Source organism: Labrus bergylta, chromosome 20 (genome assembly GCF_963930695.1).
Source record: "Labrus bergylta chromosome 20, fLabBer1.1, whole genome shotgun sequence".
In the NCBI taxonomy this organism is placed as follows: domain Eukaryota; kingdom Metazoa; phylum Chordata; class Actinopteri; order Labriformes; family Labridae; genus Labrus; species Labrus bergylta.
Genome location: NC_089214.1, coordinates 21,701,801 through 21,715,044, shown reverse-complemented (window position 1 = coordinate 21,715,044; position 13,244 = coordinate 21,701,801). Strand labels below are relative to the sequence as shown.

The window sequence follows — 13,244 nt, the reverse complement described above, 5'->3', positions numbered from 1 at the left end:
CTCTCTCTCTGGTGCAGTGTTTTCCTCGTGCAGGGCTCAGATTCTTGTGGTGTTCAGGACGACAGAAACAGCAGCTTTTTTTTGGGAGGAAGCCCTCTTAACCATCAGAGAGCAGTAATTAGAGGCAGGGGTTGAGTTGGAGCATCTCCATAATTGTTAAAGTCCTCTTCACATGCCTGCCGAAGCCCGCTTTCTTAATTTAGTAAAAAAGAGGGAGTGTTTGAATGGGGTGGGGGGGGGGGGGGGGGGGGGTATAAATGCAGGGAACAGACCCTTTTCATCTGCACAAACTTTGATCTTTCTTTTTTAGCAGCCCAGAAGAAAGGTGGTGTGTATTAGGAGTGTCTGTCTGATGTGCCAAGGTTCCCCCTAAATGTCCCCATTTGGATGCTTTGATGGAAGTCCTGCTATTCAACGAGCGTTTTTTTGGGAGCTCTCTTTTCTGGGGTTTGTCAGAGCTGAAACCTGCCAGAGCCCCCTGCGTCTTCTGTTTAGGTTTTTTTTTTTGTGCACAGAGTCTGAATTGAAACATCTTCTCCTTCGGCTCAAGCTGTGTCAGCGAGTGCAGGGGCCTTGACATGAATGATATTGAAAAAGCAATGAAAGCCCCACAGGTGGTCTGTTCACATGATCTCACATCTTAGGGGCCTAATCGAGGTGGGGGATTTTTTTTTTTTGTTGCTACAAATGTATCTGCTTTAGTCCCAATTAAGCCAGTGTGCTGGCAGGGGGATGATACAGTGTAACCCAGAGGAGAAATGTCTTTGATTTATTGGTCAATGGTGACAGAGGGCTTTGTAGTGACAGCTTTGTTACTGCTTTAAAATGTTCACCTCAAAATGCTTCTTTTCAGTGTAGAGTAGACATGCATGGGTTAATGAGACACATTCATCTTGCATCTGTGTGTCAGCAGAGGCATCAAGAACAAAACACTGTACTTTTATAAGCAGCTTTTTCAGCAGGCTGCGTTCATGTAGCTCACCTGCAAGTCCAAGTAGTTTTAGTACTTGTGTGAAGTTGCTTTAGAAAAAAGTTTGAGTTTCAATCTATTAAATAACTTCATAAAAAGGTTGCATTTTTCTGTGCTTGGTAAAAATCTTGCACATGTTAATGCTATGAGTTATTCCCCACTGGTAGTCCCTGTTGCTTGCAATCATGACGTTTGTTTTGCTGGTGTTTACCTCAAAAACCTCAGCCAGTCAGTCAGTGTGCAGCTGCAGAGCTCTCACTCAGTTTGCATTGAGTTAAACATACAGCCCCACCTAGTGGTAGGAGAAGCACCGCACAGGGGATGTCAAGTCTGTAAGAATTAAAACATTTGGCTCTATATGGAACCTTAAAGTGTTCAGATTCAGGGGTTTCAAATTCTCATGTCAAACATGAAGAAGTTTAAGGTGAGAAAAAATAATCTTAGCTCTGATAGAAACACAGCTCATAAAAATACTTGAAAGAACTTTAAAAAAAACATTAATTCTTCTCTTGTAATTCCTCAGGTGTGTTGCTGATTGGCTCCTTCTTTTCTCCTACTATCAGATCAGAGAGTTAAAGATGTCTGGGTGGAAAGAATTTTGTATCGACATATTTTCCAATTTTTTTATATTTTGGACAAAACATAAGTGGACAAAAACTTCAAGAGAATATTTTTTTCTTTTTAAGAAGTGTGAAGTTAGGGAAATAATAATCAGGTCAGCAATCTCTATGATATTTAAAAGAGCGTAATTATCAAAAACATATTTTAAAACTTCCTCTTTTAGTTGTTTCCCTCGGGGCCATGCCCTCATCCTCTTTGCTGCAGATCAAACAGTTTCATTTAAAACATGTTATAGACCCCATAAAGGAGCACCACTAATGTAACATTTAACAAAACCTAACATCCCAAAATGTCTTTCATCTAAACTGTGGGACCGATGTCGAACATTTTAAGTGAAATTTGTGACCTGCAGTCCTAATCTGACGACACGTCTAAGTCACTGCAGTTAAAAACTGAAGAATCACACAACGACAATTAGAGGTTCAAGGCTTCTTTAATGGTTCCTACAAAGGTAGATGTGTAGAGCAGACAGAAGATCAAGCATCCCAAAGATACATACAATACAGAATGATACAAATCAAGGTTAAAAAGAGCACAGAAAACTAAGATATAACAGATTGATGAGTTATATGCATTAAAGAACACAACGCTTTGGGCTCTTCATCGGGGTTCTAGGGTGAGCACCTGAAGAAGAGCCCGGTCAGACTCCATGAGTTTATCTTTGAGAGTCGTAGTGTTGAGAGTCTTTGTGCATCATATCTAGGGTTTTATTTTTTATAACTCAGGACCTGAATAAGTGATGTGCATGTGCCGACTTTTTCTCAAGTCCTTACACAGACACTGACTGGACACTTTATCCTGACATGGTTAAAGTGCATCATGTTGTGCTAGCTCTGTTAAGTAGTTCTCTAGCTGCAGGTACTAAAGTGTTTCTGTAGCGTTTAGTTCTCCTCTTAAAGAGCAACAACCCGACAGGTGGAGCAGAGATTCCTTTTATTGAGAGTTTAGTGACACATAAGTCAAAGTTTAGGACCAAGAATTGAACAACTGAACATTTAATTCAATTCAAACTCAAAACAGATTGAAGTTGATCCCTGCAGGGAGATCTGGTTTAGAACAGCTTGTGCATCGAGACATTGTCACGGATGGTTCAAAGCCCGGGACAAATGAGTCGAGGGGTTACTATCAAAAATAGATTTACATTTATTTACAACCAGATTAATGTAGCGATTAAACCAAAAGGAAAGAGGATCAATGGGACACAGCCTCTCTCTGTCTCTTTCTCTCAGGCCCTTCATGAAAAGCCACAGATTCAGTATGCAGTGCACACTCTTCAGTAGTCTGAACATTTCAGCGTTGGTACCAACTTCCTGGTTTTTTTTGCAGTATGGGTTGGATGCATCGTTTCAGGAAATTATTTGTATTTTAACACCCACAATGCTGTGTGAAGTTAAATGTAGAAGGCACTTCCCGTGTGCATCAAAATAAAAACAAACGAGGAGAGATGCGGCCGGCTCGGGGAATTTGCTTTTCAAATGTTAAGTTGTTAAATTGTTTACATGCAATGTGAAGTTTTGTATTATCTACTGAGCCATCATGCAGATCACATTTGAGTTGGAGTGGTAATAACATGAGGCGGGCTAATGATGTCACTTCCACTGAATGGATCAGACTGAGTAGGAACAAATATCGGCCTGCTGAACAGTAGGTCTTAACAGGATACAGCACAGATAGCAGTGACTGTCAGATTGTGACACACCACCTGACTCCCACAAGGAGGAAGTGGGGCCTGCTCTTATGGATTGGGAACACCGGGCTAAGGTGTTCTCAATTAATGATGACCCAGCCACGCCCACTGGCACCTGAAACACACACAAGCAGCCAACGAGCAAAACAAGCAACCAGCAGGGTCGTCTCAACATAAACACAGCAGCATCTTCACTGATGAATTAAACATACCACAGATAAATATGAGATTATTTATGTGATAAGAGACAGATAAACCAACCGATAGGTAAGAATCAGGCTTTATAAAATAATAAAAGATCAGTCTAAAGAGGATAACATATCTTTAAGGAAATAACAAATGAAGGAGCATTCAGGGAAAATTCACTAAAAATCAACGTCCGCCTTTTAACACTAAAACAATAAATCACACTGAACACTCTCCTCCAGGCTCAACAAACCAACTGTCCACACACTAAAAGCAGCGAGTCGCGACCTGGTCCTCGTCCAAACATTATAATTAACTTTGAAGAGAAAGTCTGAGAGCATCATTACGAGGAGCTTCACACAGTCAGGGCACGGCTCCTACAGCGGGGTTAGTCCAGGTTTAGAGTTTTATTAGGAATGTTTTATGGACGTGGTGGTACTTACGTTGATCTTGTCAGGGCTTGTACTGTTAAACATACAAAGGTTTTCAGGTGGTTTCACTGGGCTGCAGAGGTGTAAAAGAGAGAAATCCTTCAACCTGTGCACAGATCCAGAATCTTCCTCGCAGCTCGTCTGATTGAATCGTCTCCCTTTCTCTCCGCGTTCACGTGTTAGAGGATTCATTCTGACACGGGCCGTCTCTGAAATATTGATGCAGCTGTTTGAAGAGAGGCAGGCGAAGACGAGAGCCGAGGAGTGATGGGCAGGTCATGCTTCTTAATACTATTGATCCCCATGAGTCACCTGGGAAATGTTGTTTTTGCTTTCTACATCTTAATGCATGGGAGGAGACGTGGCAGCTGTGGACATCCAGAGCTTCTATTAAAGATTACAACAGATAACTGTATACTTTTAAAGGACGTCTTACAATTTATCACACATGGATGTTCATCATTACACGATGTCTGACTAGAGTCTGTGATTTACTTATGTCTCAATGTTTTTCAGTTTATAAAAAATAAAAAAAAGTCATACTTAGCAACGGGATTGACCACACCTCCTCACTAAGAGAAATGTTTCTGTCTTCCTCGATCTGAGAATGTTTCTAAATCTCTCCAAGGATGTTTTAAGCTGAGTTAGGATCTCTCTAAAAGGATTCTCAGGATGTTTGTGAATACGTCCCTGATCATTGTCTACATCATCTTCCAGAGCGGTAGGAATAAACAGACATGAAATAAGTATTTTAATTCTTTAAATATTTTTTAATTATTTTTTTTTTTTAAAGAAGGGGCAACATTTTATACATACAGTAAATAAATCATAAATCCAGTCTGTCCTGTGTAAATGTGTCTCTGAGTCCTGACTGTCTACAATGAGTGAGAAGCTCGAGTCCCGCTGGCTGTGTTGTTGTCAGAGTCGTGTTTACATGGACGGGACGGCTGGCTCCTCCCCTTGTGTATAAAAGCTGTTTTAGTTAAGGACTAGAGAGAAGAAGAAGAACATACTCACTGATTATTTGGATGTTAGTAAGAGTTTTTGGATCACGCTCAGTCTGTGTCACTTTACATGCAATGTGAAGCTACAAGCTAGCTAAAGAGCGCTAACATTAGCATGCTAACACAACAATACAGGTTGAGACAAGGACGCGAGATGAGAGGGGGGGTTGGAGGTGTGTTTCTGGAGGAGAGCGGAGGCTTCAGTATGGAGGAGGTGTGGCCGAACAGCAGTTTGTTTTGGTTTCATGCTGGTGCTCAAGGGCGACATCTACTGGATCAAAAAGTCACACAGTCTTCCTTTAAAATGTGCATTTTCTCTTCTTTTTTAATTTTCAATACAAAGATACTTTTAGAGTCTCCTAAGTTTTATTAAATATTATGATCAGTTTCATTTTTCCTCCTTTTCCAGTTTTCTGATTTCAGTTTATTAAAGATATAAAAAGTTGTTTTCATGTTTATGATAAAATGTAGCCTATGTTTTAAAGGTAAACTACAATCTGTCATTTTAAGCTACTAAAAGTTCTCATTTTTTGTGTTCATTGTCTTTGTTTGCTTTGTTTGTCTTTGCTGTTTTATTATCTCTACTCAACAGTCATCGCCTCTCTTTATTCATGTTCCTGTACAGCATTTGTTTTGCATATGTCACTAAATTAGACCGTAACACCGGCTCACATTATGTGTTTGGTTTACACTGTTCTAAAAGCTGTGGACTCTTATTTTAAAATCTCATATAGATGTTGTTGTCTTGTGGAAACATGAGCCTGTGTTTAGTATTTTGAATGATTTCAGTTGTTTTCCAGATAACATTTGTCATATGAAGATGAACAATAATAACCCAAGTTTCTGTGGGTGTATTCCTCTTTGCATCAAGCATAACATTGACCCTGAGCTCATGTGACCCAGTTTAGATTAATGTTGCAGCTCCTGACCTCCAGCTCAGGAACACATGATTCCCAGCAGGCCGCTATAGGCGCAGATGTTGGAAAACAGACGAGTACATCTCTCGGGCTGCGGGGTTATAGCTTCTGAGGGACTAAACATTTAGAGAGGTGACTTTAACAAGACGTCTGCGGTGGGAGAGATGTTTAAAAAAAACAAAAAACCGTCTTATAGACTCAGACTAATGAAGATGGCTGGCTCCCCGTTGGCACGGTAACAATGCCTCAGAGTGGTTTGGTAGTCCTTACAGTGAGCCCCTGCTGCCTCATCCAATCCGAGGACCCCCCTCCTCCACACACACACACACACTCAGAACACTGTGTTCCTTCAGTCCTTCACTCTGACTGACGAGAACACAAAAGGAAAACTTCTTTCATCTGAAGCGCTGAGTGTTTTTCCCAGATTCTCGCTGGTTTCAGGAACATCAGGCGAGCTGTTAGTCTCCCCGAACTCCCATTAAAGCATTTACTAATGTGAAATAGTTTAAAGACAAAGCCTTCATGATGTCATCCTCTGGTGTTCTGACCGTTGTTTCGAACCCTGACATTTGTTGCCTCTGCAACAAAATATAAGAAATATATTTGTAATGGTCATTACTGTGATAAGAAGGAAAACACCTCTTTTTAAAAGAACTAATAACTTCATTTGATTCATCATTTAAAAAAAAGATTTTCCCCCGGTTATGGCCCCAATCTTCCCGGTGTTACGGTCTAATTTAGTGACACGCCTGCTGCACATAAGTTGTTGATTTTTCACTGGTATTTATGGTCTTTGTCTTGACTCAGTGTAGATCCCTAAATGTCTTGGTCTTGGTCTTGGAGCACTCTGGTGTCTCAGGTATGTCTTGGTCTCCACCAACTTCCACATTTACATCTTGACAGCAAATGAGAAGATTCTCCACACACAAGAAGGCTGAATATACTTTTTCTTTTTATATGATTACACACATCAAACTAACAACATATTCCACCCGCATGGCTTCATCAGGTTTGTCATACAAGACAACGCACAGGTGTATTTAAACACACTCAATCCAACCAGCAGCAGCGTGATGAGTTTCCTTATATGGTCATGTCTCTATCAAACATTACATTTGATTACATCATTTTAATTATAGGTACCAACACATCCTTAAAAGAGAACTATAGAGGCCTAAAGCAAGCGGGAGGTGAGGGGAGGTGTGGATTTAGTTGCTTTAAAAACAACAGTTTGATAAGGTCTCTAAATATACCATTAGTTGAGTTGGTGCTTTACATATGCAGATATGAAACTACACATTGTTTTGACACATCAGTATCACAGTGTCATGAGTATCAGGACCTTGAAAAGATTCTGCACGAAACTCAAAATTTGAGGAAAAAAAATCTTTGACGTGGCCCTAATACTCCGTCGTACTTTTAAACTTTTGTATTTCCTTTCTGTCTCATCTCTTATTAAGGAAAACATTTTATTAACTGCAATACCCTAATCTGGCCACTTGATAGAGCCATTAACTAGATGTCTTTCTGTCATTTCTCCTCCAAACCAAGTGGATATAAACTCCTCAAAAAAAGTAATAATACTAATTGGTGTTGTATAATTTATCGTTGGAAAGCCTGATTAGTCACCTTTTACAATGAGGCATAACCTGTCCTTCCTTTCTGCTGCTCTGCTTTCTCTCAGCAACATGTCAGCAGCAGTGACACTAGTGACAGCATGCACGATAGAGCGAAGATCTCCAAAGTGTGCATTACATCACTAGACACTTTGCCTGGAGGAAAAGGGCCTAACTAGGTAATTATTTCAACCAGATTTTTTACATTTCATATTTATTGAAAGAAAGAAAGAGTCACAAGAAAATACAAATATTTACATATCAAGATTTGACTTCACAACTTAACGATTGGATCATATAGAATAGAATAGAATAGAATAGAATATATCTTTATTGCTATAAAAACAACAAAAAAACAGTTTAGCAGCTCCTGTCATTTGCAGCACACACAGACAAACAGCACACACAGATGGACGGTAAGACTGATATACAACAACAAAACATTTCACATTTTTCACCAGCAGAGGGCAGCATGATCCCAAACTACAGAAGACATGCAGCTGTTTCGGCACAGGGGGGGGGGGGGGGATTAAAGAAATAAAGTGCTTTATAAAAATTACATAATCTGAAATGTCATGATAACAAAAACAAGCAGCCATCAGGTACATAAACAGAGATCATTTAACATGTGAGGCTCGATGAGTGACACGCAGAAACATTAAAAATCAAGCACAAACAGATAACTGTATAAAGAAACTAACTTTGCATGAACAGTAATAGAGAATGAAACTGTACATAAAGTGATTTGACATTGTACTGGAAGATAACCAGGAAGTGTCATTGGAATAAAACTGGTGTAAATATAAAGGCACAGATGGGTTTTAATCAACATGAAAACATAACAGAAATCCAATGCCAAGTGAGCATGCTACACAGATTGTTAAATCGATGTCCTTTAGTACTTTAAATTAATTGGAAGTCACTTCCTTCAGGTTTTTCCTCATTCACTGTTCGCACTTATACCTACAAAAAGTAATGTGCTGTTTCATATGAGAACATGAGTCAAATTAAAAACCCTTCACACGGAGATGAGGAGATCTGAGGAAGTGTTTCAGATCCTCAGCAGGCAGGTAAAGTAGCGTATGGATTTTTTGGGGTGTGTATGGCTCAGTCTGTCCTCATGTCTGTGGTCTCCCAAGTTTTAAAAATCGGTTAAGATTTGAAAAATCGTCTGTCTGTGTGCAGCCAGCCCAAATGAAGGAGGTGCAGCACCATCAGACCAGCTGAGGTTTGAAGAAGCCCCCCCCCCACCCCCACCCTCCCCCTGGCTGTCACCCCAGGTAGATACTGTAGGTGAGAGGATGGGTGAGATATGAGGCCGCGAGCTTTTGTTGTCAACTTCAAAGAGACCTCAAGAGGAGAAAGATCAGAGCTATCGGTTTACACAGAGAGGCAGATACTGCTGGGAGGAGGATGAGGATGATGATTTACTGAGGGAGTCTCCTCACAATCATCAGTGTCACACAGGATAAAGATTTCAAGAAAATACAGTTAATTAAACAATACAGCAGACACCCTATAAATACCATCTGTGATGATTAATCTGAGCTCTGATCAAGGTGAAACCAAAGCCACAGCCAGCACAGAGCAGATATCTCTCCTCTGCTCTATTTCTGTGTCACTGTGTTTGTTAAGGCTTGTGCTGCTCTTAAGCTCCACAAGGCCCTGAAATAGAGTGACAAGCTGTCTCCATAAATACAGAGCTCCTATGGGGGAACATAATTGCTTTGTGAGCCTGTGTCGGCTTTCGGAGTGTCCTTTACTTCTGAAACCACTATTTTTATTCACCTCTATGACCTTGAATGCACCGCCATGGTCTGCTTCCTCAGATTTTAAGAGGTCACCCAAACACCCAGGTTCAGGGCCTAGAGGCTGCACACGTCGCCTGACACTTGTGACCCAAACTCAAAGAAGAAGGCCTCTGTGTTGGTATCGTATAGAGTGTTGGGAGGTCGGGGTTGTATATGCAGGACAGGTCATGGCTTGTCTTTGTTTATGGACAGTGTTTCCAGGGAGGAGGAGGGGAGTAAAGACAACAAGAGAAGAAACAGGTGGGCCGCACTCTTTTAGAATTTCTCAAGGTTGATGTTTGTTCAAGGACGCTTAAGGCTGGACATTCGTATTCATGCCTTGAATTCTTGTCTCTTTGCATCATTCAGCCCAACACTCCTTGCAGGCGGCGGGATCTGATCGCGTGATACACTCGCAGCAGATTTGATTATGTCACGGGAGTCTAAGGTGTGTGTTGGATGCAGTGCCGTTTTGAATTCCCCTCAAGTTAAAGAAAAGCAGGGAAGGGAGCGTGGCAGTGTTTGTAATGCTGTGTTCAAATGCTCCTTAATATTGTCCCGTTTACTTGAAGTTGTTCTGACTTTTGTGTGTTTATGATCTTTTACTCCATAATGTGAGAATGATCAAATTGCTCTAAGGTGGGTCTGGGTCACTCACTATGGGAAGCAACCTAACTGCATTTTAGACTTTATAAATGTGCCAAAAAATGACCTTCAGTACTTAGATTATAAAAACACTTTTAGACCATCAAACCAGGGATTCATCTGGTTTGTAATTTTTCAACATGATAAAATTAAAGCGAATTCTGTCAACTCTGCAAGTCTTGTAAATGTTCTCCAATTTCATACTCATGGGAGTTTTAAGAAATTTCTCTTGGTCGGAAACTAATGTTTGTGAATCACCCACATCCATTCGTCTAAAATACATTTTAAATCAATCAACGCAGCCCTCTTATCACACCTACTCTGATCTTTTCTCTAACCCGTCCATAGCTCTGGGCTCCCTCCCAGCTCCACCAACACATACTGATTAACTCTTCTGGAGCAGGTAGGTAAAGAAACATCCCCCAACAGGCACTGTTGGCTCTCTGAGGGAGGAAACAGTCTTGTAGTACAATAAGTTCTGACCATCAAACCAACCTTTGATTTGGTCTGCCATGTTTCAGCAAAATGCAACATCAAGTCTGTCAACTTGGAAATGCGGAAACCAAAGTTTTCTCCGACTTTTGAGTTTTTGTTCCACACTTAGGGAGCTCTACACGATTGTGCCCTGAATGAAACTCATTGTCGTGATTATTACAACACTACGGGAATCACCCACACTTGTTTGTCCAAGTCTTGTGTTCCAAATAAGCTTTCTAAATAAATAAATCCAGCCCTCTTACCACAACCCCTCTGATCGTTTCTCCCGCTTGTCCTCATTGGTCTACAGCTCTGGGCTGTTGCCCAGCTCTGCCATCGTATCCTGACCAAACCTTCTTGTGCAGGTAAGTAAGAAAACATCTCCAACTGGCACCGTCGGCAGTTTTGGGGAATGACCCAAGATCTGCAAATCCTGGATTATGGTTATATATAATATATATATTATAGGTGTCTGTTTAGACTTTAAGGAGTCTTCAGGTGAATTTCCCATTAGGAAACCCCTTTCTGTTTTTTCTGACACCACGTATTTGCACAGGAATCCTTGGGGTATATCTTCCACATCTATTTGTCCAAGTGTCCCAAACAAACGTGAAAATAAATGAATCAAGCACGCCCTCTTAGTCACACCCACTCTGATCTCTTTTCCTGCCCATCCTCATTGTTCTGCAGCTCCGGGCTGCTTCCCAGCTCAACCAGCGTGTACTGACCAACCCTCCTGGTACAGGTTTTCATGGAAACGTCCGCAATTGGCGCTGTTGAACCGAGGTCCCGTCTAGGGGGAGGTGGCGGTTTGAGTCGACCGCGCTTGCTAACGCGGATGGATCTCGGCGTCCCAATTGGCTCTGGAGGGCAAAGAGCCACCTCGCTGCCGTTCTTCTCCAGAGCCTCGTCTTGAGTCACAGAGTAGTCGTTGTTCCCGTTGGTGTTGCAGCCTGGAGGTCCTGGAGAGCATCTGAAGAGGGGTTCCTGACCTGGAGGGAGAGCTCCCCCTACACAAGAGCTCTTACTGCCTCGCCTCTTCCTAAAACTCCCCGTCTGACCTGCATCCACATCCCGCTGAGCCGGGGAGGCGTTTGGATCAGCTCCACTTGAGGCTCCTCCAGCAGCTGCGAGGAAACATCGCTCCTCCTCATACATCTTCTCCATCTTACTCTTGCTCTTCTGCTTCACAGAGCGCTTGATGGCACAGATAAAATCCAGCATGTTTAGAATAAGAGACAGAGCGGCAACGGCGAGCATGAAGTTGAGCATGACGGTCTTCTCTGTGGGCCGGGAGATGTAGCAGTCCACCTGGGTGGTGCACGGTGGATGCTGGCACAGGAACCTTCTTGGGATGTAGAAGCCAAAGATGTGGTAGTGAGCTGCCCCGAACCCCACCTCCAGCAACGTCCTGAACATCAGGTGGAGGATGTAGGCGCCTGTGAAGCTTTGGATTGACCTTCGCTCAGCCACCGACGGCCTCTTCTTCGCAGACGTCTTTTTTTTTAACAGCTCCTGGCGGATCTTCAACAACGGAAAGGCTTTGACTTGTCCCTCAGAAACTAAATCCACAGTGAGGCCGTTGGACACCTTGTGGACCACGTAGATCATGAAGACAATGTAGGGGAGACACAAGGTGACAAGCTGCACCAGCCAGAAGCGAAACAGAGAGATGGGAGAGAACAGATCGTAGCACACATTGGCACAGCCCGGCTGGATGGTGTTGCACACAAATCTCTCCTGCTCGTCCTGGTAGAGAGGATAACCAGCGAATAGGAGGATGAGGACACGGAGGAGGATCATCACAATGAACCACACTTTTCCTGGGAACAAAAACACACTGGTATCAAAACTTGACCTGATTTTGAATTTAGCAAAGAACTCAAGGTCGAAAAGAAACTGATCCGTACAAAATCCTTATTTTTTTATTTACACACAAACCAGGTCAGTTAACTCACCCATCAAAGTGATGCTGTGATTGACAGAGATAAGGATGACCTCAGAGGCATTTGATCCCACCATGCTTGCTGTGCTTAAGGCCTTCCAAAATCTTCCAGTCTCTCAGTCCAAGCCCCCAAAGATAAGCCAGCAACTAAATCTCCTCCAACCTTTCCACCCGGGGGCACATTGGCTTCCAGTTGCACAATAACCTCCAGGTTGGCGGACAGAATGTTCCCTCAGCAGTCAGACTCTCTTCTAGAAAGACTTTGTGCTTCCTTCCAGCAGGTAAAATCCAATCTGATCCCTCTGAGTCACCCCAAGTCTCTGAAAGTCTGAAGTAAACCATCAAAATGAGCTCTTCCTCTCTCTCCCCGCAGACAACTGTACGACCTCAGACAACAGAAGACGGGAGCGAGCCCCATTGTGGGTCTATTCTTAACACACTTCCACAGGCACGTTGCCGTCCTGGCATAGCAGAGATATTTTGGTGCTGCTGGACGTCCTTACAGGAGAGAAACAAGCCTCCTGGCTTACTCGCTCTAAATTGCTGTATTAAGTTCTCAAACACAATCTTGTGTTTAAACTGGCTGCTCCGTAAATACACGAGCACTTACTGCTTCATCTCCTGGTGTTGAATCAAGATAACATGTATATATGAAGGCTGGGGATTAGCTCATGGGAAATATAAGTAGGTTGTAAATAGTGTTTTCCCACAGCTGATGCCAGTTTATGACTGAGAAGGTCAGCCATTTACAATCTGTAAAATATGGAAAGTTACTCTGAAGTTTAACAGATATGATAAAGAAACAAGCTACTCAAATACTTTTTTTTTGACAAAATAAGATTGATATTAGCATCTTGCTGTAGAAAATAAATCTACATAATCCTTACATGCACTCTGTGAGTAGTTACACACACTAAGATTGTTTCTTATAGTCCACTGCACAGCTCCTTCATTG

At 42.1% G+C, this 13,244-nt stretch overlaps 1 protein-coding gene across 1 annotated transcript; it reads right to left on the bottom strand.

The window, feature by feature from the left end:
* Positions 1-7,650: 7,650 nt before the first annotated feature.
* On the bottom strand, positions 7,651-12,765 carry gjd4 (gap junction protein delta 4). Its single transcript, XM_065948881.1, has 2 exons — positions 12,303-12,765; positions 7,651-12,167 (listed from the first exon to the last, which is right to left on the bottom strand). The coding sequence occupies exons 1-2, from the start codon at positions 12,364-12,366 to the stop codon at positions 10,987-10,989; spliced, it is 1,245 nt and encodes a 414-aa protein (XP_065804953.1). The 5' UTR covers positions 12,367-12,765; the 3' UTR covers positions 7,651-10,986.
* Positions 12,766-13,244: the final 479 nt, after the last annotated feature.